The 25,671-nt window shown below is 38.4% G+C and overlaps 2 protein-coding genes across 2 annotated transcripts; both read right to left on the bottom strand.

The window, feature by feature from the left end:
- Positions 1–444: 444 nt before the first annotated feature.
- LOC145239514 (zinc finger protein 704-like) lies at positions 445–14,839 on the bottom strand. Its single transcript, XM_080102842.1, has 10 exons — positions 14,654–14,839; positions 12,656–12,796; positions 12,364–12,509; positions 11,916–12,029; positions 5,315–5,427; positions 4,544–5,184; positions 3,402–3,545; positions 2,821–3,021; positions 2,362–2,462; positions 445–1,956 (listed from the first exon to the last, which is right to left on the bottom strand). Exons 1-10 carry the CDS (start codon positions 14,741–14,743, stop codon positions 1,845–1,847), a joined length of 1,803 nt encoding a protein of 600 aa, XP_079958968.1. The 5' UTR covers positions 14,744–14,839; the 3' UTR covers positions 445–1,844.
- Positions 14,840–16,407: 1,568 nt separating this feature from the next.
- On the bottom strand, positions 16,408–24,232 carry LOC145239515 (uncharacterized). The gene is made up of 5 exons (XM_080102843.1): positions 24,194–24,232; positions 23,888–24,139; positions 18,725–18,892; positions 17,980–18,108; positions 16,408–17,594 (listed from the first exon to the last, which is right to left on the bottom strand). Exons 2-5 carry the CDS (start codon positions 24,097–24,099, stop codon positions 16,685–16,687), a joined length of 1,419 nt encoding a protein of 472 aa, XP_079958969.1. The 5' UTR covers positions 24,100–24,139; positions 24,194–24,232; the 3' UTR covers positions 16,408–16,684.
- Positions 24,233–25,671: the final 1,439 nt, after the last annotated feature.

Here is a 25,671-nt window from a genome sequence, read left to right as displayed (position 1 = left end):
ATGTATGTTTTACCACACAATCTTAAACTCAAATCAACTATGAACCTCATCAAGCATCAAACTCAAATATAAACCTTGTTTGGTTTATTGTATTTACACAGAAATAAATGTACTCGAAACCAGGGTTTTTTTAAGGTTTGGTTTGGGTGACCGCCAAGTAGTTTTAAGAGACCGCAAGTGTTTCATTTAAATACCAAAAAATAGCCATATTTGCTGAAACGAATTATTTATTAGGCTACTGGCAAATTTTGGGAAACCGCTGGAAAATTTGTTTTGGGGGACCGAAACGGTCCCCCAAAACACCTTAAAAAAACACTGCTCGAAACTATTCCAACCTATAATGCATCCAAGTTCCTCATCTTTGCATCTAACTCATTCATAAAACAAAACTTTTTTGTGATTTGTATATATTATTTACACAAGAAATGGAAAAGGCTTGAAAAGTACTCGAAATATTTCAATCTAATGCATCATGGTTATGGTAACCGGCTCTCAACTATTTTTAACCAACAGTTGTTAATCTGAGGAGGTTTAGATTTTAAATGTGTTTTCGTTCGCAGTAAAAGGTTTAGAAAGCAAGAAAAAAGTAGAATGTTAAATAGAAGCGAAAACAAAATGCGAAAAAATTAGAAAAAGGCAAACATATATCGCCAACCACCTTGAAAAGACTCAAAAAGTACAAATAATACTGACAGAAGAAAGGAAAAAAGAAACAATAACAAGTACAGACACACAAAAAGCCGTACGGTGAGGTTCGGATTTATAACTTTATTAAAATAATAAAACTTGAATGATTACTCACACAATATTAAACAGAAACTATGCAATAAACTAGTGAAATGAACTTGTTACTAAAAAACTCTTTAGATTGCTCTCGGAAAAAAAGCACTAAATTTTATGACTTTTTTTAGTTTACTGTTTTACAGCACAAAAGTTAAGCGGGTACATATTGTACATATATGACTTGATGATAAAACGATTAAAAAAGGACACTTTTACGTATTTTGCGCTTTCTTAATTCCAAAACTTTCAGTGAAAAATATACTTTTGGTTTTATTCCCTCAAAAACTCTAACATTTTACTTTAAAAAAACATTTTTGGAGACGTTTTAGATTTTTAAATCCTAACATTTTTTGGATTTAAATATTTGATTTCATAAAAAGCAGCACTACCTAATTCTCCAGCATAGAGCATTAACTCACAGTCGTTTAGGGCACAAACGATAAATAAAGCCTATTTACAAAACGCAACACAGTAAAAAACGAACCGAGCTTTAAGTTAACCTATTGCCACAATTATAGAGCTCACTCTCTTGAAATAAATACATGTGTCGCTTAAAACATCCAACCAGTACAATAAGCTTACAGACGAATGCCCTTATGTCCAATTTCATAAACTGTTGGCGGTAGTGATATGCCGTGACTAAAAGCACCCAGGTTTTTCACATTAGGGTGTGAAAATAGTTGTTTGTCCGTTAGAACAAACGTTTACATGTGCTTTGGTTACTTCGTTAAGTTAACACGTGCCATTTGCAAATGTTGATTTCAAACGTTAAGTAACGTATTTCGAAATGGGGGTATATCTGTGGTCGAATTAGTACATATATTTAACACGACTGTATTTTGTCCAAAAAAGTGCTCAAACAAACAGTTTTATGGATAGTAATTTGTGTTTTTGTCAATTTGAGAATCCTGTGTCCAATTTTATACCACTTTTTTCGCTTTCCTATTTCTCCATTCGTCTCCACAACCAAACGTAGACCCTTCATTTGGTGCCACTTTCCAATGCACACAAGCTAACTCGGCCCAGCGACAAGTCTTTCTGTACAAGTGATTGTTGGTTTGTCAGTCGGGAAAACGCTGACAAGCCTTCTTCCATCTACACGCCGTACACCACATGTCCCGGTTCTCCATACCGTATACCTTACGGCATTTCTTACCATCCCCACGAACTTTCCTAAAAAATGAAAAAACGCTGAATTTAACTAAAGTTGTAAAATGCTTGACACAATTTTTTGTGAATCAATCAACAAAGTATGAAATTTCTACGTGGTGTACTTTAGTACGTATAGCTGTTATTAAATATCACGTTTTGCGGGCCTGTGGATAAACAGATGTGTCATCATGGGTTAAACTTTAGGAGCAACTTTGGATAACGAGGTATCATATGTGTAAATTTGAATAAGTTTTAAGCGCTCTTTGTTACCCCATCCCAACGTTAAACAATCCAGTGTTAAATTTAAAAAAAGAAATATGACGTATAAATACATCTTGTGTGTGGCTATAAAGCTACGACTTGATTTATTATTATGATAAGTTTCAGCATATGAGTATGACATTATCAGTGATTAAATTTACTAACCTTCCCAAAGGCACGGACTTGGGCGATATGGGAAAAGGAAGTTTAGGTGATCCTTGTCGCAGCTGGGTGTGATGGTGGATCACTGGAGTTTTCGGGGAGTACTAAAAACAGGACAAAAACATTAGCTCTGGTTTTCAAGCACCGTATCTTGCACGCTTGCTTCAATAAACGTATGCGTTTTGTGTTAACGTAAACGTACATTTGAGCAATAGTGGCTTAAACTCTCCATTTTTAGGTACGCCAGGGTTGGGCAACTGCAAAAACGCGTGACAAAGTTGGCACACACCAAATATATTGACATGCGAGGCATGACAAAAAAAGCAAAACGTTACGCAGCGCTTAAAAAGGTTACCGAACCCCAACATACTTAAATGTATTGTAGTTGTATCTAAGCAACATGCAGCACTTATTAAACGGTGAATCTACACATAAAAGAGTTAAGTTGTAAATATCACTTACTGTTGCACCAGAGTTGTGCCAGGAAAAAGCTTTCGTTCCGGGGATTGTTATTGGCTGGGCAGAGATGGGCGATTGGTAGGCATGGTCGCGTAAAATGGCAAAGGCTGGCACCGCTATTGGGGCAGTGGGAATGCTGTGTGGCTGTTGACTCGAAGCAGGAGGCGGTGCCGGTGACGTTGAAGTCAAAGGCGATCGTACATTCTACAGTGAATGTTTTTTTAATGTATCTTTTGAGGCGCAGTATATGATATACGCGTTAAGATTTAAAGAGATGATTTGAATGCGTGAAATACAACACGACAGCCGCTGTTTAGTTAGCTAACTTCCCAGGGTGGGTAGTAACGTACATGGAACAAGCCCTTTGATAACATTTGACATTTTTACGTTTTTCTACTTTTGCAAAAGTTAGCTTTGAACGTATTTATGTCCTTGTGTAAATCATGCACTTTTAAAACAATAGCGCTAATTTCAATTTTTTTCCAAACTTTTTTACACTTTTTAAAAATACAGTAATCATAATCAACAGTGTTTGCATTTTGAGAACAAGATCCAGAGGTAATTTTTACAGAATTCAAGCTTACCCGTGCTCTGTGGGTGGGTGAAAATGAGAGACTTGAAACCGGAATGGGGGACCCAGGGAAAGGCAAGTACCCAGTAGGGGCTGATCCATAGTTATGAGTTGAGGGGCTGCTACCTCCTGCTGGCGAGGGGACTGAAGAGTCATCCTGAAAAGTAGATTAATGACTTGTAAGAAGCCGCTAAGAGTCCATATTAAAAAAGTAGAAAGGTTAATCTTATCAGTTGATGAAACCGATGCAAAGATTTGCCTTGTTATTTAGGATACATTAGAAAAATCAGATCAGAACGCCATTACTATTAAGTAGTGATGGGACGATACCAGGTTTTGAAGCGAGTACCGATACCGATACCGAGTACCACATGTATATACCTTCGATACCGAGTACTTAAGTACAGTGTTGTACTTAGTTGTATATCACTGGCTATATTTGCCATGGCCGGGGTACAGGCTTGCACACACACACACATGCAGAAAAATGTAATCTCCATACGATATCGAAACAATATACGTAACCTGGCCGAACTTTTTACGATTTTGGGCTGTCCGAAGCAAATATTGGCATAAAGTTGCCCGTATTCTTATGGTGTAAACCGACCTTCGGTATTCGCACGTTGGTATCGAAAACTGAGACAAAATATTTCGATACCGAGTACGAGCATCGATACCACTGAAATCGTTCGATACCATCGATACCGAGTACCGGGTACCCGTCCCATCGCTACTATTAAGTCTCAACACCCTCCTAATGATATAATGTCATTTTGTTATTGTGGGATATTGTAACGTATATAGGAATGGGTCAAAACCGCAAATGTTCTGTATGGTCGAACACCGAGCATCTCACCACACAAATTTCCAGTTCTACGCTAGTTTTGTAGTTTTCAAAGATCCCTTACGTCACCATCAAAGATCCCTTACGTCACCATTTTTTGTTCTTGGATGCCCTTTCGAACACAAGTTCCGTATGCAAGCAGGGCATAAATATGCAAATTTATTCTAAGTTTGTGCAACTGCTTAGTCGTGCACGGAGCACCAAAAACAGCGATGCTCGGTACCGGGTACTCGGGTTCTGGCTCGGCTCGGCTCGGCTCGGCTCGGACCACTCCTAATACACCGTTATATATACTGTACAACCATTATTACCTTATGGTAGGGAACGGCTCGATGCAAATGGCGATGAAGTTTGGTGTCCATATACCCAGGCGCTGAACTACCTCCAGATGGGTCAGGGGAAAATGTTTGCTGCCTTGGAGGCGCGGTGGTAATTTGTACCGGCAGACTACTGGCATATTGAGCGGGTATCGGAAAGTAGTAGGGAAATGGTAGGCCCTGGTGAATGGCAATGGGGATGGTTACTGGAATAGGAATGGTGTTTTTGGATTGCTCCGGTTTTGCAGCCACCTCTTCCTCCATGGGAGCATCTGTGGAACTTGAATGATTGTCTTCAGCCTCTTCTTTGATAGTAGTGTGCTCCATATGAAACTTATGCGTGGAGAGATCTTGAGGCTCATCAGAAATCTCGTCACTTTGCTCAGACGTCTTGGCCTTGGTTGGAGTGGTCCGTTCCATTAAAATCATGCCAGGATCAGAGTCAATGAGGTCTTCTGGAGAGGAAGGCTGTGGTGTCATATAACTGTCGGTAGGGGCTTCTTCTTTGATTGTTGGACTGTTCTTGTTCATCGACATGGAGGGTTTGCTGACAGCTGGATGTCTGGAGGGAGATGGTTGTGCCTCGTTGCTCCAACTTCCAACCCCGCTGCTGCCAAAACTTTGGGGGCTTGAATCTAAATGTACAAAACATGAGTTTAAATATTGTTTAAACGGATGATACGCCCTATTTCTGTACAACTCGGTAGGAACCCCTGCCCCATACGTAAATACAGCGTTATGCAACGGAATATGGTTAATGATTACCTTTAGCAACTAATGGTTGGTTGTGAAATACGGGACTGCAGGATAAATTGCTGAGAACCATGGCTGCCATGAGTTCAGTCATCGTTGGCTCTTCCGATGTCTTGCGAATTCGACTACAAAAAAGTGAAATATACGTTATCAGTAAAACTGTTTTATGTTATTTCAAAGCAATGTTGTATATTCCTTGATCAGAAGTTCGTATAAATGATGTGCCTATAAGAAAACTCTACTGCAATTGAAAAAAACAAAAAATACAGTAAATCTTGGTTCAACCGGATTATTGCCTAATTCAGACAAAACTTGAGTTACAATTGACTTATTGTAATGTGGTAAGGCTTTCACTAATCGACATCGGTTAATCCGAGTCTTCGTCTAATCCGGACAAAATTATTGGTCCTAACGGGTCCGGATTAACCGAGCTTTATTGTGCGTTTAGGGCAGTCACAAATATGGATCAGCAAAGTTAATAAATAGAAAAAAAGGGGGCACACTTACAGTGCAGGAATCTAATTGTCAATTGCTAACGAAATATGACAATGGTGTATCCAAATATTATGTAGGTGAAAGGTTAAATCACGTACACAGTTCAGATGTCAGCAAATCAAACAGCTTTTTTAGAACTTGCGTGACAAGTTCGGCAAATCAACGCAAAGTGTCTGAATCAGTGGGTATAATTTCATGCCAGTCAAATATGTACAAATTCAAATCGCCATCCCGTGCAAGGCCACATGGCGTAAACAACAATTTTCAGCGAGTATCGTCCAAGGTGCGTTCCACCTGCCCACAAAATGAGCAAAGGACCACTGCCTTGACGTCATACACGCCTACATAATACGTTTCGTTTATTTGTGTGGCGGTTTTACCCAGATCCGGCTCGGTTAGGGGCATTTTCCCGGAAACCCGATGTTTTTTTAGGCGAGTTATGAGTTGGTTGACCGACATGTCAACTTGGTGCTGTAGCATGCGTGGGATGTGTGAAAAGTCATAACAAACGAGATTTCGCAATCCTGTAAAACGCGCGATTGGCACGGAATAATTTTGTTTGGCCACCATACGTTGAATTTAAATTTTTCGTATCTTACCTACGTATCTTGTAAACGACATTTAAAACAGCCTAATGGCCTTGATATAGTAGAATTTTTTTGACAAGAGAAGGAAGTAATATAAGTTATAATGCCAAAGTGGTAACGTTTTCAAACCGAACGTTGTATTTTCATTTACCAAAAAAACAGCCCACGTAATTGGTCTTTTGCCAAAAAGGAGCTAATAAACCACACTTTATTTGGATAAATGTCCACTTAACAACCGTACTTCGTACTTTTGTTTCAGAGCTAAACTAGAAGGATGGCTTTTACCACATTTTACACGCACTGAATCGTATTTATTTGGGATATTACAATTCATTGAATCCAAACCTATAAGAACGCGACTGTTTTTACAGGCAAAAACACATGGGTTCCAAACCATGTCGCGCTGTTAGCAGGAGCTGTTACGACAAACACAAGTCAGGAACGCCGATTCAGCCAATTTACAATTGTAGGATGAAGTACGATAAGAAGGCCAAATATCAAACAATGCATCACTATGCTAACAGTTACGTTGTATCACTTGACCCCAAACTTGCACACATACAGCAACGTTTGCGTGCGGCGCAAGTATTATCTTATGCAATATGTTTATTTACTGCTATAAATATCAGGCAGCTGCTACTACGAGCTACGGAATGTTATGATCAACACGCGATGAAAATGTGGACGAGTTTCGGGCAAAAATAGACGCCAATTTGTGGCAACGGCCAAATAAATAGCGATTCATTGACGCATGCAACAGTCCACGATAGTAAATGCACTAGAAATAGCATGCGAGGTCCAGTTTGCGTCAAAACAACTGCAGAAAATTTGTCCTGAAAAATGGGTAAACCTAAAATTGCTCACTGTGTCCTAATTTTGATGCACGGTGGTAATGTTTGCATGCACTGTTGTGTCAATGTGCAAATTTTGGCAAATTTAGGCTGTACAGTGCCCCCATCCCCATGAACTGCATTATGCATTTCCCATGCTTTATTACATTTTGTTCGCACATTTTTTAGATCATTGGACGCGTCTAACGTCAAAAGGACAAATTTATTGCACACTTTATTAAGTCAACGTATTGAGATTGAAATTGCGTGAAGTCCGGATTTTTTTGCAGATTCAGAATTTTTCACAAAAAAATACATGTATTAAATAGGTGGGTTTCGAAAATACCTGTAACTACTCCAGTCAGAAGCGCTATTTTAATAGAAAAAACTGCAAAGTCTCACAATTAACAAAAGTGATTTCCTTGGTTCGACTGGCAAAAGGCAAAACTCAACAACCCATAAACGTAAATATCAAAGCCGGTTTTTATCTGTTGAAGATGACGCGATTGTAAGATAGTGACGTCAAGGGATCACAAAAGATCTTAAAATCACGATATTATCGGGAGAAATGACAGCGCGTCAAAAACAGGTCTAGGCGGTTGCAGTCAGGTGTGGAACACTGATGTCTGCAATTTATGTGTTTTTTATCACAAACAAATATCGTATTTGATACCGTTCGTTTATTACCAATATTTTTTAGGCGAAGAGAAATTAGAGAAGTAAACATTGACCTACAAATGTCCAAAACTGACACTATATTACTGCTAAAGCAGAAGCGCTTTTGACAAAATCTGCAAAATAAATCGTTTAAACACAGTTTTTAAAACCGTTATTTAAAAGCGTATTATTCTGGGAGTGGCACGAAATTTATACCGATGCGTCACTGTTTTGATTGTGCGTGTGTGTCATGTGATAAGATAGAAACGCAACTAAGGAACAAAACAAGAATGAACTGAAACTCGTTGTGTTGCGAAACTCATCAATACTGGTGCCGTGAACTGAGATGAGACCACCACCAGTCACGCAAACTTTTGTAATGTACAGGTCATTTGCATACTAGTCGGTGTTGCTATGCCAACACTTACGCGCCGGCGCAATTCTGTATGTGGTGGCACATTTTTGTCCAATGAGGCGGAAAGTTGAAAATACACTGGTTTTTTAATCCAACTCTGCTGCCTTGCAAACATTTCTAAACCTCACACAAGCAAGACGTATTTTTGTAGGTAGTTTTAAGTGCTAAAAGGTCATCTTAAAAACATCGATTGGTTTAGAGCGACTTTTGAATGATAAAGTTTCTTTTTGGACAATTTCAATGTTTAACCCGCATAAGAGTCTTGTCATCACTCCCGTCAATTTTTACTGTCTGGGTATATAGCTTTTTTTTAAAAAAAGTAAGCAGTGGTCTGAACAAAGGTTGATATATATATGGTGATGGTGTTATCATTATCAATCTCCATTAAAAAACTTAAAAAAACATTTTAAAGGCCTTTACACTACCAACAACATACAGGTGGAGAACCGGTGGTTTCACAGCACTGCTTTCACGCGAGGGAGTGAAAAAGAACAGCCATCGTGACGTCACATCTCGGTAATTTTCCTACTCTGCGGCGACTGGTGCGTGTGTGCGACTGTGGGCGTACAGCGATCACGTGATCGGTGGATGTCGACAGCGGCGGGTCGAAAAGCACGTGACCGTGTTGTGACGTGCAAGGCAAAACACAGCGGCGTGACTGTGCATATTCTGAGCGGTGTGCCCCGGGTTTGGGGTGGAAAACAAAGAACTTTTTGGGGTTTTTGGGGGGAGAGTTCAAAGATGGGGAAAAAAGGACATAATTTTCAATACGGTTTCGTGTTTTTTTTCTAACTTCACGACGTTAAATCTCTAACAATGCTAAAAATGTTGATGTTTTCTAATACCCTTCAAAGAATATACACCAGTCTTAACTAGTGTGACTATCGTACAGTGTTAACTTTCATAGTGGTGATATAATTTTACCCAGACAAAAACTTGTACGCATCATTTATCGCATGGATATTATCATAATTGTAAACTATAAACTGCCTGCTATTTTTCAAAAATGTTGAATATTCGCAAAACCTGTTTTCAAAAGCACACACAAAAAAACGAATACAGTACTACCTAAATCTTAAAGCAAAATACACGCTGTATTCAGGCATTAGTTGTAACCAATATAGTGCTTTATGTACCTTTTCCAGTTAAACAACATTATCACTGCTTTAAAGCCTAGGTCCTTTGTTGGTAAACAACCTTGACACGTCGGTTCCCTATACACCGGGCCAGATTTTATTGATCCAGAGCGATTGCAATGTATTGCGTCATGATCGGGCCGCCATCTCCGGCCATGTTGTCTCTTCTGTGTCATGCGCAGCGTGCACGCACACACACGCAAAGCCGAGTTCGAGGAAGGTTGCGCTATTAGCCCGGCTCCTGCCTGTTTGTGGAGGCGGTACCGGTATTGTTCGTTTTCGCGTGGGACAATTTGAAACGAGCTTACCTCGTCAAAGGCAGGTATGCTTTTTCTCATTTTTTAAATCGAATTTCCAAAAAAATTGTAATTTTTATTGATTTTAGTCGACATAATTTTTTTCCGGGTATTGCCTATGTTTAATTGCATTTTCAGATTATGAAAAAAAAGCAATCTGCTTAAAAAAACCAAAGGAAAATATCCCCAGCACACATATGAAATGCAATTTAGACTCTATTGAATTTGAACTGGAAAAAACCTGACGGTTTAAACGGCGTTGGAATTGAATTACACTTCCATTGACCTTATGTTGCTACCTCAGTTCATGAATGTCCAAAAATGCAATCCGTCATAGTTCAATGACGTCAGAAGCACTAAATAGCGATTTTGGGCGTTGCGTCATAAAGAGTTCCCCGACTTGGACACTTTAGCCCACACATCGTGATGGCATTGTTAAAATAAAAATTTAAACGCTTTCATTTCAGTTTCGATTCCGTTTGAAATAGTTCTTTAAAACTAATCAATACGTCACCCCAATATGGAAACCTCGTGACACCCGTATGACGTAATAGCTGTCCATACGCCATAAACGAAAGCGGAACCTTGGCGAAGCATAGAACTAAAGGTGGTGCACCAAAATTTACTAAAGCAGGCAAACACCAATGGGACTTTCCTCGAAAAATCGGCAAGGGGTTTAAGAGGCATCAGTTTTCTAAAACTTCCCGCTTGGGATATAAAAACTGTTTGTATTGCGACATTTGGAAAAAGATTTGGGTCGCAATATTGGTTCAAACACGTCTGAGAAGCAAATGTTGTTTTTTAATGTTGTGTTGCCTTCGCAAAAAGGGCTACTGACCTTTTGCAGAAATTTGGCCTAAATTTTAATTTCCATATGTCAGCTTTTGAACGATTTTTTACATGATTTAAATTGACCATTTTTAATCTGATCTAAAGACACATAAACTTCAAGATCTCTTTTTGGACAGTTTGAAAACAATCTCTTTTTGTAGACTACATAAAACGATGTGTATAAAATAAAAATACAATCTCTATTAGTTCGCATTAAGTAGAAAACGTTAAAGAAACACCACGACCAAACTAGTTTGCGCCAAACGAATTGTCACCTCAGCAAAACACCAAGCTAAATATAGCCGGTGCGCAGTTCTGTTGCGTGACTGATACCTAGGCATCACAGCGCTTGCGCAACTGTGCACATTGTGACGTCATGGCCACCAGTTTCGACGTGACAAAGGCAAGGAGGCGTGCCTGGCAGTGACCGTGTGTCTGCTGGTCAGTTGGAAATCATGGCGTGGCACCACCTTAACCTATCAGGTGATAACTACACGGCTGTGTTGTATGTTTGCCAAAACGTGTGCTGCCTTGGTCTGGAAAAGTTTTTCACATGTTTGACAAATGTTAAAATGTCAATCAATGTTTAAATGGACAAATTTATGGTTGAAATTTATCACCCTTAACAACTAATGTCTTATGGCACCAACCAATGACTATTGACTATACTAGCACAAAATTTTAAATTGGTATTTTAGGACAATTTGCCAAATTTAGAACTATTAATTTTCAGGCTTTAAGTTAAGGTATGTTGCCAAAAAATAGTTTTTGCTGAGGTTAATTTAAAGTTGACCATCCAAAGCCAACAAAAAGGCTTACTGAGTTCCTAGCAGTGCAATGTCATTTTGCGCCCCAGCATTGAGGCGAGTTTAAAAGGATTGGTTGATACAAAGGAGTCCTGTTTCCACATATACTAGGCAGGAGGCAAAAACCTTTTTCTGCGGGCATATAGGGCGTGTCAGAGGCGGGTAAAACAGTTCAAAGTTCAATCTGTATTAAATCTGTAGTGTCAGCATATACTACATACCTAAAAAATTCTTGACCTAATTTACTGAAAACTTTTTTGCTGAGACCAACTTTGACCCTCCAAAGCCAGCAAAATTTCCTCTTAATTCCCAGCAACGCAATGTGATTTTAACCCTACTACTGCTAAATGTGAAATTTACTGCAAATGAATATTTATTTACTGTACTACTAACAGCTCTTATGAAGTATTTTGGTGTTTACATAACTTTAGAATCGAATTTCCTATGTAAAAAACTTTAAATATCAAAGTAGGGCAATGATCAAAAATTGCTGTCAAGTGATACTTCAGTTATCTATGCATTGTTAGACAGACATTGCTGAATGATTAAACAAGACTTACTTTGTCTTTGGGACTTCAATGCTTGCCGAAACCTGTCTTGCTTTGCATGGACTTCCCTCCTCTGCCATTTTTCTGTAATCCATCGGACTGCTCTGCTGAAGTCGTTGGCTTCTCCTTTAATACACAAGTGCTAATTGTTACTCAAACTTGTTGAAGGGTTGCAAATTGATCACTTAATTTGTATGTCAAAATAAGTGCCGATAGAAATACAGAGAATACTTCTATAAAGTTTTGAGATTCTAAGCATGTTTACAAACTAAAAAAAAAGATTTAATCACATTCTGTTTTGTTAAATGTAGTTTAGCATGTAAAAAAGTTATATGGAAAAGTTTACCCAGACCATATCAAGTTAACTCATAAAATCCCCTCTATAAATTTCATATTATTTTTGCTGTAAAAGTGAAGCACAAAAAGTTCAACCGGTATCAAGGCAAAATCAGTAACTTACCTTCGATCCAAAAGTCGAATTTCACTTGGATTTCTCGATATGAGAAGTTTTTGGTTGGTGTCTCCAGGTATACTCAACAGTACTTCTTCTTCTTTGTAGCTTTGAATGTAGCCGGAAACTTCTCGGCCGTTATGAGTTGTGTACACCTGTTAGTGAAAAAAACTCAGTTTAGGTGAAAAGCACTTTTTGAGACTTTTATTACAATTTTTTACTATGAACAAATTTCATTTTATAAGGCACCTAAAATTCTAAATCATTTTGGAAAAGTTTTAATAAACAAACAAATTCCTACTTTTTGAAACTGCTTCAACTTTATGTCTGACAGTTTTCCGAAATGGGATCCGATCATATCCTCTTCAGAGCATTCAGTTTGACTTCCATCGTCAAATTTTATCGCGTAAGTAAATGCACCAGAATCAGAAGATTTTACAGACTGCAAAAACATTAACACAGTCAAATTTAATTCCAAGTTTATTCAAAAGTACATTTCTGTGTAACTAGAGCCTAACTTCTAATTTTTGCCATTGGACAATGAATCCAAAATAGACTTCACACTTTACTATGGCGTGCTAACGGCACATGGGAAAAATTGTACTCAGCACTCAAACCTTTGTTATTAAACACCACAGAACGCTACGCTACACGGAGCTTCGGTAAAGCTAATGACAAACGACTGACTTGCCACTCTGAGTCATAGGAAGACTGATGCTATTACGTAGTCCTTTTTACAATGACGTCTGTTACTAACTTACTATGCCATGCAAATGCAGTAGGCTTTTATAGTCTGGTTGAAATAGCGAAATCGTTTTTTCCCGATTTTTTTGTGTTTGGTGCATAATTACGCAAGGTATACACCGTTTATGAACAAAAAACGGCGATTTAGGTTGTTTGGATCATAAACTGCGCAAAACGAAAGCACATATTTTACCAGTGTATCAAAACATACAAAACAATACCGCAATTGGGTTGACTTCTTTAAAACATTGATTACATAACTTTTAACTTCATTTTGATCACTCGTAAAGCCTGGATATCAGTTAACGCATGCTTCCTCTGTATACTGTAATCTACGAGACTAACGATACCTAAGTTAAAGACACCTGCATTTTTAATCGTTTATCACGCGAAACATGCGACAACGCGCAATTCGTAGAACAACTGTTTAATGCGAGTTCGAACTGCAGGCAAAACGGCCCATCGATGGCAGGGAGTAAAAAAAGAAGAGCCAAAACAGTTCTACGCGACAGCACGCGCCACACGCGTCAAGTTTCTTTTTACGCATGCGCCACACGGCACGAACACACGACAGCGCCAAAACAAACGCTAGAGTAGGGCGTAATGCCTTGCGGTTGCGCAACAGTCCTTAGGAGAGAAACGCCTCCTTTTCGATCGAACCGGCGTATGGGAGCACGGCGCGCTTCGGGCCTCCGCGACGGTTACGAACATTAGACATCCGGCCGGCGGGCCTTATTTCGCGCCACTGGCGAAACTTATTTTGATGTGCTGATTGCCACAACTGAGTGACTTGACTTGAAAACAACAACAACGCTCTTGTTGTGAAACTTGCGTACGCGGGTAAAAACGGGTAAAAACATTGTCGTAACATCGTACTGCAAATTGTCTCAGTAACACGGGGCCCTATATTTTACACTTAAAGTGTAAAGTGACCCTTCACCTGTATTCTCCCAAAAATCGGAATGGAATAAAACGGTCTAATTAAAAGAACAGAAATAAAATACAACATGGCTAAAGGTAATAAGACTAAAACAAAAATAAATAAATAAAAGTCATTATCATTATTATTTGTATTTAGTACCACCGAAATCATGCGGTATTTAGTACCACCAAAATTACACCTTAATTTTTCCAATTGATTTTCTTTCTGTGGTACAAGAAATGAAAATGTTTACCAAGTATTATGACTCATATCTCAAGCAGGTTAAGCCTTTGAGTTCACATAAGGACAAATATTTTAGACATATTTATCTCATAAACAAGGCAATTTGATTTCACTTTTACAGCAGTATAGCATGGCAGGTTCTGTTATTTCCAAAGCAATCATTTAAAATTGCTGTGTTTTATTCAGCAAAAAAACGACAAACTAAATGACAGTTGTTAATGTATAGTTTATATCAAACTAAACATACACTTAAAAACCATCCACAATGCTTTTAATACATAAACAATTGGAAAACACCCTAACTTATGAAAGTGGTTGATTTAATCAGTATTTAGTAATTGGTAATTTATATAAGCATACTATGATATGAGCAAAACAGTTTCAAATTACCTGAATGGTGGCTGGTGCATAATATCCATCAGTAAAAATGGCAGCAACTCTTGATCCTATCGGCGATTTCTTTCCATTTTTCTTTGACATGGTGACTGATATATTGACAAGTATTATGTGCTATAGTAGTTCTGCAATTTTGTTTTACATTATTTGCATGTAAAAACCTGCATAAAATTTTAAGCACATACTTTAAACAATAAATACAAATGTAAATATGAGTTAAAAAAGACAAAAGTTTTTAAGAAGCTAACCCAGGATATCAATTTTGGCTTAATGGAGAGAGAAAAACAAACATAATTGGCAAATTAATTTAAAATAACAGAATAAAAACTTTTTTATGCTAGTAAACACAATAAATAAACCATAATAGTTACAAACTATACGTAAATGAACAAACCAATAAACCCAAAACACGCACAAGGACGAAACAGATCACAACTGGTTACTGGACAGCTGCTTGACGTTACTGAAAAACGTAAACAAATACGAAATCTTGGTTCAAAAAGTAACCACATGGCAAAAATAACATTGCTAAACCTGTCTGAATGCTTAACATAATTTTTGACTTCTTTTGACAACTTAATGTTACGTTTTGGCATTAAAATCTGGAATAAGGAACTTGTTTTTACGCTCCAAGCTATCCAACAAGACAAGTTCTTTGTTTTGGAAGCTACGTGTTACCGAGTGCCGGTGTCACATGACCAAGAAATCGAGGTAACTTCGGTTCAAGCGCCTGTGATTGGTCGACGTCGCGGACGCATTGATTGCGTCAGATTGCAGTTGAAAACAAAGACTTTTCGTTCGTTTGTAGTTCCTTTTAATGGTTATGTAAGATACTCTTAATTAAGCCACAACTAGGCATCAATAAAGAATAATATTTTATTGAATAATGGCGTAAACAGTGCTTGTTTACATATAACACTGTGGAGTTCCCTTTTTCTTTGTCAACTGAAATAGGTTGCATTTTTAAGGTCGATGCATTTTTAATGAGTAAGAAAGAAAACCACGCCATTTAACCCAAGGAAATAAACATATTAAATAAAATTAACCCCCATAACTTAAGCCAATTAAAAATAGAAAAACCTGTTATACCTTAAATGTATCTTTAGTAGGGCAAACTTGGTCAGGTCAAAATAGTAGCTGTGTATTTTCTATTTTTCCCATTGTAAGGTCTGTTAAAAAACTAATTAGCCACTAAACTTCCTACCTAAAATAAAGTTTGGGTAACACACGCCTGTTTTTTGAAAAACCTGTGATTAAATGTCAAAATGATACTTACAATTATTAGTGCTGTTTAGGAAAATTTATTTACTTAAAGTTTAAACCTCATGTCAAGTTGTTTCTGTCATACCCACCTAGAACAGGGGTGTGCAGTCTGCGGCCCGCGGGCGAAATGCGGCCCTTATTAAAGGTTATGCGGCCCGCAGAGATCCTTGGATTGTACTGGCAAACGAGTCCAACTATTAAATATTTTAAGCAGTATAATGCGCCCGATGCTATTTTTCTTCGACCTGGCAACATATAGATAGAATTAAATGCGAATTTTACTTGCAGTTAAGCATATTTTGTAAGAAGCAAAGTAAAATCACCTTGTGTCATAGCCAGATGCGGCCTGCGTTCTAATTTTTGCAATTGGATTTGGCCCCACAGTAACAAAGGTTGCACACCCCTGACCTAGACCATGAACAATGACATTTTAATATTAGTTGTAATCGTCTGTAGGAGTTGGTCTGTTGGCACATAAAAGGCTGTAAACTATTTTGTTGTTTATTGGCCAGTAAATCACAAATTCTTGTATTAACAACAAACATTTTTAATCCAAAAAATATGGAAAACGATTTCAGCTCTTGAAATGGAATGAATTGTACAGTACAATTGAAAGGCAATAGCAGCCAGCTTTGATGGAATAACTACAACCAAATGATAGATCACTAGTTGCAACAAAAGCACATCTCTCTTGTTTTAACATGTTTCGATTGTAAACAATATGTACAAATATTTTCATTCAAAATTGGTTTTATTAACTGATCAATTGTCACTTTCCGAATTTTTTGTGTCATGGTCAGAATCATCCGCCATTTCGGGAGAAGGCGATCGCTTTGCTCTACGTGAACTTCTAGTTTTCCTGGGCGGTGATTCAGATGTCGATCTTTCATCTGGGCTCTTTGATTTTGACCGGTTTCTGAGACGCCTTGAGCGCCGCACTGGAGATTTTATACTGGGTCGCTCTCTGCTACTTGAACCAGAATCTTTGCGGGACTTTTTTGACTTTGGTTTCTCTGGACTTGAATCTTCTTTTTCTGGACTGTTAGATTTTGATCGATCACGCTTCTTGGCAGCAGGTTCTTCAATTCCAGCTTCTATGTCTTCTTCTTGTGAATTATCTTCCTGCATATTAGGCTTTTTGGGTGACTCTGGTTGAATTTCAGCTTCTTTTTCTACATCCATATCATTTTGTTCATCTTTGTGCTCCATTTGGGCCTCTTGCTCTGCACCATTTTCATCATTATAACTTTCACTTTTCGGTGAGCTGTCTTCTTCAGACCGTTCAATTTCTGTTTGCTTTTCATTCTCAATTAAAACTTTACTTTCATTTTCCCTATCTTCTGTAGAACTATTATTTTGCTTCTTCTGTGGGCTATGAGAGTCTGATTTTTCATCAGCACTCCTAGATCGAGAGCGCTTGCTATCCTTTTTTTCATCAGCACTTCCAGATCGAGATCTTTTGCGATCCCTTGACTGTGACTTCTTTGGACTTCCAGATGATCTTGATCTTCTTTTGCGCTCACGATCTCGACTTCTTGAGTTATCCAGACTGCCAGAGCGAGATCGTTTCCGTCGACGTGCTTCCCTACTCCTAGACCTTGATCTGATTGGTGTGCGTGATCGACGACGTCTGCGTTCTTGTCGTTTCCTACCCCTGCTTCCACTTCGTGACCTGAGGTCAAAACAATTATGTTAATAGTGGATAAGATTAATTTGTTATTAAAAAATCTTCACAACCAAACCAGTAAGTTAAACACCATGTTTCATTTATAAATGCATTATTGCCTGTTTTAAAATGTTTACTCAATTTTTGTTTGGACATTGGGTAAGATGCCACAAAGATAACTGAGTGGTTGTTTTTAGTCTACAAGGTTGTGGCTTTCAATCCCATCACAGCCATTTGTATTTTCCTGGAAAAGAATTTGAGCAGCAATGCTTTGACCCAGGGGATGAAACCTGATGGTTTTACTTTAACGGAATCGAACCCTCTTCAGTCTAACCTCATTGAGGCCACAAAACAAAATGTTGTCAGCCAAATACAAATAAAACTGTCAAACCTGCTTCGAGAGTTGGATTTGGATCTTGAGCGATCACGCGACCTTGATGATCGGGATGACCTTGAGGAAGAACGACTGCGAGAACGTCGTCTCCTATAGTGTCCACCACCGCCGCCGCCACCGCCACCACTGTAAATATTACAGTGTTCAATCTCTGGTAACACTACCCTTCTGATGCAAAGATTGTTTGTTTTGCTACAAAACTAAATTGACTGCATAGATCCTTATTGTCAAGTTAACAAGTTACACATATACTATTTCACCTTACAGATCATAAAACAGATACATTGCCAGTTAATTTTCGTAGTGTTTGGTTTTGCTTAACGGTGTAGCAATCCAGGAAGTTTGAAACTACACAACACAGCCACTAGATAATACTTACCACCAGCACAGAATTCTGGACCAGGATATTAGACCAAAGGGTTTTTAGAACTTAAGATGCAGAGCAAAGAGCTGTGATGCACATAAGCTATCACATGTTGGCCATATCGAACATTAGATGCTACAGGGGCCGAACAGTTGCGAACAGAGAACAAACGCTTTTCCCTTTCTAGAAAGGTTTCTCAACGCACTTTCGAACAGCTGTGTGCAGCCTGGAATTTGTTGAATTGTTTCTTTGTTAAGATGTGAACAATGTTTATCACACAAACAAAGATGACAAGAGAGCTTCAGTGATTAAGATTAATTTACATTTTTTCTGAACTGTCACATACACTGCCTCACGAAATGTAAACTTGAATCAAACCTGCGTGAATGAACACATTGCCGGGAGTAGTGACCCCATTCCCCACAGTTATAGCATCTCTCATCACGGCTTCGTCCACCATAACGAGGTGGAAAGCGTGGTTGATCTCTTCTACCCTGGTTGCGTCCAGTTGAAATGTCCACCCTCACTTGCCGGTTGCAAATCAACCTGCAAAAATATAAAACATTTTTGTAGCAACACTTTTTTGTCTTGGAGTGTTGATTGTTTTTACACAGTTAACTTTATAACTACTGAAAATCAAGGTCTAGCTGTAAGATCTTTTTTTGGTAAATATCTGTGCCTAACCTACAAGCTACAACTAGCTGTACTTTTTACATACATGGTATATGATTAACACAACATTCATCTTTAAATTTGTATGGGCAAAAATGAGAAAAACTACACCAATACTTTAATAGACATGGTATAGAACCTGTAGAAATGACATAATATTTGCAATAATAAATCACATATATATATGCTTGTTGCACATTACATACATCCATCACAAATATGAGCTCAAGAATAGTAAGTTAACTCCTTATAGTTGTGCTTTAGTCAAGAAAACTATTGTTCAACAAGAAATTAATAAGGTGCCTTGGTGTTATGAAGCACCTACGGCAGGGGTCGGCAACCTTTTAGGTGACGCGTGCCAATTTACTTGTTATTTCCATGTGTTAATGACCTCGCGTGCCAACGTTTTTCTAAATAATAGTGGTTCGTGCCAGCAGATATCAATAATAAAGAGAAAGCAGAGTGTTTTGTGCATGTGAGGCTGAATTTTAAGACAATGACATGAAAAAAACTGAAAACAAGCAGTGTAACAAGTTAAATTGTTACTTCAATATAAACACGCAAACCGTTTGGCGTGCCATGAAAAATCACCTCGCTTGCCAACTTTTGCACGCGTGCCAGGGGTTGCTGACCCCTGACCTACGGTAATCACAAAAGAACTAGAAGGGTGGCTTAGCACATATTGCCCTTGCATATACACTATAACCTATTTTAAAACATAAATATATTTCCTATGCTTATTTTGTATTGGGTCCCATATTAGCCATCGTCTTTTATAACTTTAGTCATTTCTGCAGGCAAAAACTCATGGGTTCCCACACATGCAAAGTTGAAAATAATGCAATTCAAGAGATAACCATGAGAAAGTCGGGTGTTGTAAGGTAAAACACAGTGATCGGCACTGGGCTTAAATAATAATACTATGTAGAATACAAACTATAAAATTAGATTCACCCCAAGTATTGTTTGAAGTATAATATGTCCTATTTAACGTTTTAAAAAACTGACCCATTTTAGGGGGCTAGTAGGGCAACTAATTGGGTTCGACACACAAACTAAAAAATATATAAAAACCACAATGACTCAATCAATAGTACCGGAAAATTTCAGCCCAATCCGCCAATGTTTAAAATTTCGACCACTAGAGGTGTTTTGAGCAACAACCGTTAATGTTTCTGATGTCATAGGGCTGTTAACAAGCCCCTAACTGCCATGGCGCAAAAACGACCACCAAGCAACCCACCAACGAGCAACATACAACTGGTTGCCCTTGTAACACTATTGCTCCTAAGAAATCTTTCACTTGTGGTGCCCAGTAACATACAAATACGTTTTACACTTTAGGGGCTTGTGGGGTAAATGTTAGGACTACAGGGTTGAACACAACAATCGACACCTATAAATGGCATACTATACAAGAAATCCAAATTTCAGCCAATTCTGACACTGTTTAAAAACTCACCCATTTTAGGGGGCTAGTGGGGTAAATACTGGGGTTATCAACAAAAACAAAGTGGGATGCACATCTACATGAATATATCTACCATCTGTGTAAATTTCAACCAAATCCATCAAACATTTGATGGAAAAACGAGTCGGACAAACTTTGGGTAAAAAGACCCATTTTAGGGGGCAAACGGGGTAAATACTGGGGTTATCAACAAAAACAAAGTGGGATGCACATCTACATAACTATATCTACCATCTGTGTAAATTTCAGCCAAATCCATCAAACATTTGATGGAAAAACGAGTCGGACAAACTTCGGGGGAAAAATACCCATTTTAGGGGGCTAGCGGGGTAAATACTGGGGTTATCAACAAAAACAAAGTGGGATGCACATCTACATAACTATATCTACCATCTGTGTAAATTTCAGCCAAATCCATCAAACATTTGATAGAAAAACGAGTCGGACAAACTTTGGGAAGAAAAAAACAAGGAAGAAACAAGAAGAAAAACAAACAAACAATTCGAGTAAAATCAATATGTGTCCCCTTCAGGGAAGGGGACCCATAATTACTGTTACTTGGGTGAGAGCATGGTACAGTGAATGGACACAGCTGTGTCATTGCTGCTTAAAAGCTCAATGACTAGTTAGTGTTCTTACAGTCTTACTTTGAATTGATGCAATTTTATGACTATTAAAAAGACTATTTTTTAGTACATTGATTGTACAGGCAGTTGTCAGCTTCACCACCTAAAGTTATTGTGTCAAACTTTCAGTACCGTATCTCTTTTAGTTTTTGCGCAATAGTGATTGCTATCTAGCTTCACTCTTGTAGTTTAATGTCACTATGTTGACCTTGGTTTTGCCCACCACATATAAAGGTTGGCAACTCCTGATGCACAAAAACAATTGCTAGAAAAAACTGGCAATTGAAATGAACATGGGAGATTCAGGCTAAGGCAGTAATTCTTAAACCGTGTGTAGTGGGCTTGTGACACACAAGTGCAGATGAAGATATTTCAAAGTGTGCCCCCAAAACATTTGCTAGCTTAAATTGCAAACATTATCTGGTTTGTTTTGTATGTGATGAAACATGGCATGCATGACAACATTCAAAAGCACATTTTTACTTAGGCACCATAAAAAACAATTTCATTGCTCAAACTAAAGTTGCTTTCTTTTTAGAACTTTTTGCATTGCTGACCTGTAAAGTGTGTTGTGGACAAAAAATATAGCTGCATGATTTTTTGTGTATAAATTGAAGATTGTCGTTTTTTTGTTGTTGTTGACTTGCAAAGTGTGCCTCTTTAAGAAAATTTAGTTCTTAATGCGCAATATGTTTAAAAATTTAAGAACCACGATAGGAGTATATTATATTGATTGTTGCGACATATAAGCTATTTCTTTGTTCGATTAGAGCAGTGGTTCTTAACCGGTGGGTAATTACCCACTAGTGGGGAATTTGAGGATTTCAAGTGGGTGATTTGAAGTTGGGTTTGTTGTTCCATGTGTACTCTACTGGTTCTTAACCGCTGGGAAATTTCCCACCAGTGGGAAATTTAATGTTTTCAGAGGGAAATTATGTGAGTCGGGAGTCACCAAACTCGGGCCAGCGGGTCGAATCCGGCCTTGAATTAACCATTAAAAGTTAATTTAATCCAATTTTTTTCCACAACAACATGTAAGATTAATATCACCTAGTTCTACAAGACGCAGAAAATCAGAAATTTGATTGTTACGTCACAGACATTACTAAAAGTATCAATGACTGTGTTGTTGTTCACGAATAAATGCCTTTCCTCTGTTGATTGTGATGGAGTAAATGACTAATGCAAGCACATGAGACTCTCCAATATTTCACACAAATTTACTTCCTCACGAAAGCACAATTCAAACTTAATTAGATTGCAGTGTACCTGTAACGTCCCGACCAAATTGCTTCAAAATTATTTCAATCGAAGAATACTGTTTTGTTAATGTAGATCACAGTACGCCAGGCCCATTGAAGGCGCTATACCGAAGCTTCAGGGCTGATCCCAGTTATGAATTTATGTTCATCTTAATTGTTAATGTAGGACACAAAATATCAGCATAAAAATAACAGGGGGGAAATTTGAACTTGATGATTGACTTTAGTGGGAAACCACACCAAAAAGGTTAAGAACCACTGGATTAGAGTGTAAGCTAATTAGCACTGACTAAATTGAGAGATTCTATGCATTAAACAACAGGTCGCCAGTGAGTTATTTTACCGCTGTGATGAGTCTTATTTATTCTCAGTTGCCTATCCTGAAGTTAAGTGCAACGCCACTGCATTTTATATGGTTAGAAATATATTTAGCAAAAGACTGGATTAGGAGTTTAGCAAAGAGACATGAAATACAGCGAATTACCACGTAAACGAGAAATGCACAGTGGAGTTTCAACTCCAACTCTTACAGTTCATATATACTGAAAACAAGAGAGCAATATTTGAAAAAGGAGAGAGAAAAGCATTTACTCGAGAGAAGAAGTTCTCAGTTACACATGACTTGGCACTGATAAACGTCTAAGTAAGAAGTTCTTGCGAATCGTAAAACATTGCGTACAAACTAAATACTACGAAATCATGTTTTAAAAGACGTTGATCTAAAAACAAAAGACCATTCACCTAGAGATGCTGATTGGACAAATGCGCTTTAACCGAATATAAAAGGGATGAGGGTTCCGAGTGTTTATGGCGTTTGTGGCTATTTGTGTGACCAAGTTCTTGTTGCTTATTTTAAATGTTCCTTTGACGTATATACCGTGTTATATCATAAAATGATGTAACATTACTGCAGAACCAGCCTTTGTATGTTCAGATTAGTTAAATGTTTTTTTTTATGAACATGGGAGTTTCACGGTCACGTCTAAAACTGCGGGCCCGCTTGGATCACTTGGCCCGCTTGGCCCAGCACTTGGCCCGCCTCATGCAATTGGAAAACTGCGGGCCCACTTTTTGCAAGTATAAAAACTGTAGCCCCACTGTATATCCAGTGCTTGGCCCGCCTCTCGTATTGAAAAACGGCGGGCCCACTATATCCTGTGCTTGTCGCGTCTATCGCAAGGCAAAACTGCGGGTCCACTACATCCATTACTTGCCGTTCAGATTTTGTCGAAATCAAAATTTAATGACATGTGACAGGCGTGCCCACGGCTTTATGAAGCCGGCCCGCAGTTTTTATACTTGTATAAGGCTGGCCAAGTGCTGGGCCAAGCGGGCCAAGCGGGCCAAGCGGGCCAAGTGCTGGGCCTAGCGGGCCAAGTGGGTCCGCAGTTTTAGACGTGACCCGGAGTTTCATGGTAGGGCAGTGATTCTCAAACTGTGTGTCAATGCGCACTAGTGTAATTCTGTGGCACTAGTGTAGTGTTTCTGTACTGCTATATACCATACTTACTTTCCATCAAGACCACGGCATGCGTCCCTGGCATCTCTTGCATCTTCAAATAGAACATACGCGAAACCAGGGGGGTTCCTAGCGACCCACACACTAACCAAACGACCGTAATAGCTGAATTCGTCTTCCAGTTCGGACCTTGAAGCTTGAGAGCCAAGATTTCCAACATAAACCTTACGGTCTGATGTTCCTCTCATAATATCCCGAGACATGTTTTTTTTTGCTGATACAGATGTATCACAAGTTCACAACCTAAAGCAAAATGGTTGCAGTTAAGTTTTAATTCAAAACATAGGAAAATCTAACCTTAATACTTCCTTGTCAAGTCAAGAACAAAGTTACAAAACGACTGTTGCTGCAAAATTAATGTCAAAGCATTTGCAGAAAAATGATCAAGCGAGTGCGAAAAAATACATAACGATTGGAGAAAAAGAACAGTAATGTTACGGATAAAATATAAACCATAGATTACTTAGTAAGTTATCTTTAACAAAACCCTCGAAAAAATGTATATTCTATTAAAGTTGGTTAAAATTAAATTTTATTACAATGAAAATATCACGGTGAAATTTTCAAAACGGACCTGCAGCGATGAAATTACCGCTATGACATTGTTGCAATGAATTATATCATGAAAACAGGAATAAAAGAGACAGAAATCACGTCAACAACTGATGTGTTGTCACAGAACAGCGGTTCTCCAATGTAAGTCGCGACCCCAAATGGGGTTGCCCGACAATTTGCCTTGGGTCGCCAAATGCATGTTCCGAACTTGTTTTAGGTCATAGACCACTAGCCCAAATAAAATAAACTCATGGACCACTTTATTGTTGAGAAAAAAACATTAAATCCTAATTTAGAGCCTACTAATGTTTGCCTTTGGGGTCACCGCAACTTGACAAATGTTATCATGGGGTCACGGACTCACGGTTGGTAACTGCCATAGAAGGTTGCCTGTTCAGTTATGTCGTGTCAACTGCCATTGTCTTACGAAAAGACGTTGTCGACGTGGATAACAAATACAAGCAAACAACGACCGGCTGCATGTGTGAACCAGGTAGCTACAACGCGTAAGTGTAAGAGAAAGACAATTCCCTAACGGAAACAATCAAAGTCTACATACACAGATCAACAGTACTGCATTGCTTTTCTTCATTAAGCTTTTGTTGGCTATAATTAGGCAGATTTGTAAGACAAAGTTGTGACTATAATTGTATATCGAGCTTAATGTGGAGTTGTGCTAACTTATCAGTTTTAGACACATACACAGGTTTTATTCGAGTTCTCTAGTCCAGGGGTCCGCAAATACTTTTTGGCGCGACCCTAAAAAAATTGCTCTAAATTCTCGCGACCCAAGCATTTTGTTAACATGTAAGTTTGTGGAAAATACTAAGCAACTAGATATCAATACTAAGACTGCTATAGTCAGTTGCTACCTTTTGCCCAAAATAAAGCGAAACTCAGCATATAAAACAGTAGGTAAACGAACGTATTTATTGTAAAGAATGTGAACTATAGGCTCTGTGTTGAGAACACAACAAATCAATTCGAGGTTTAATTTGAGAGACGGCAAGCCGAAGATCGTCCTCTACTTCTAGCCTTAATCTGTATTTACTTTTAACATAAGATAATGCTGAAAACGTCCTTTCACATACTAGTTCCCAATGGCAAAAGAACATTCATTGCAGCCGCTGATAACTGCGGATGTTCTTTTGCGACTAAAATCCTAAATTTAGCCAAAGTTCTTTTAGTATCCAAGGCAATTATTAAACTGCGGTCACTTG

This window comes from Phallusia mammillata, chromosome 7 (genome assembly GCF_965637545.1).
Source record: "Phallusia mammillata chromosome 7, kaPhaMamm4.hap1.1, whole genome shotgun sequence".
Lineage (NCBI taxonomy): Eukaryota > Metazoa > Chordata > Ascidiacea > Phlebobranchia > Ascidiidae > Phallusia > Phallusia mammillata.
The sequence above is the reverse complement of the archived record's forward strand: the minus strand, read 5'-3'. Positions and strand labels throughout refer to the sequence as shown.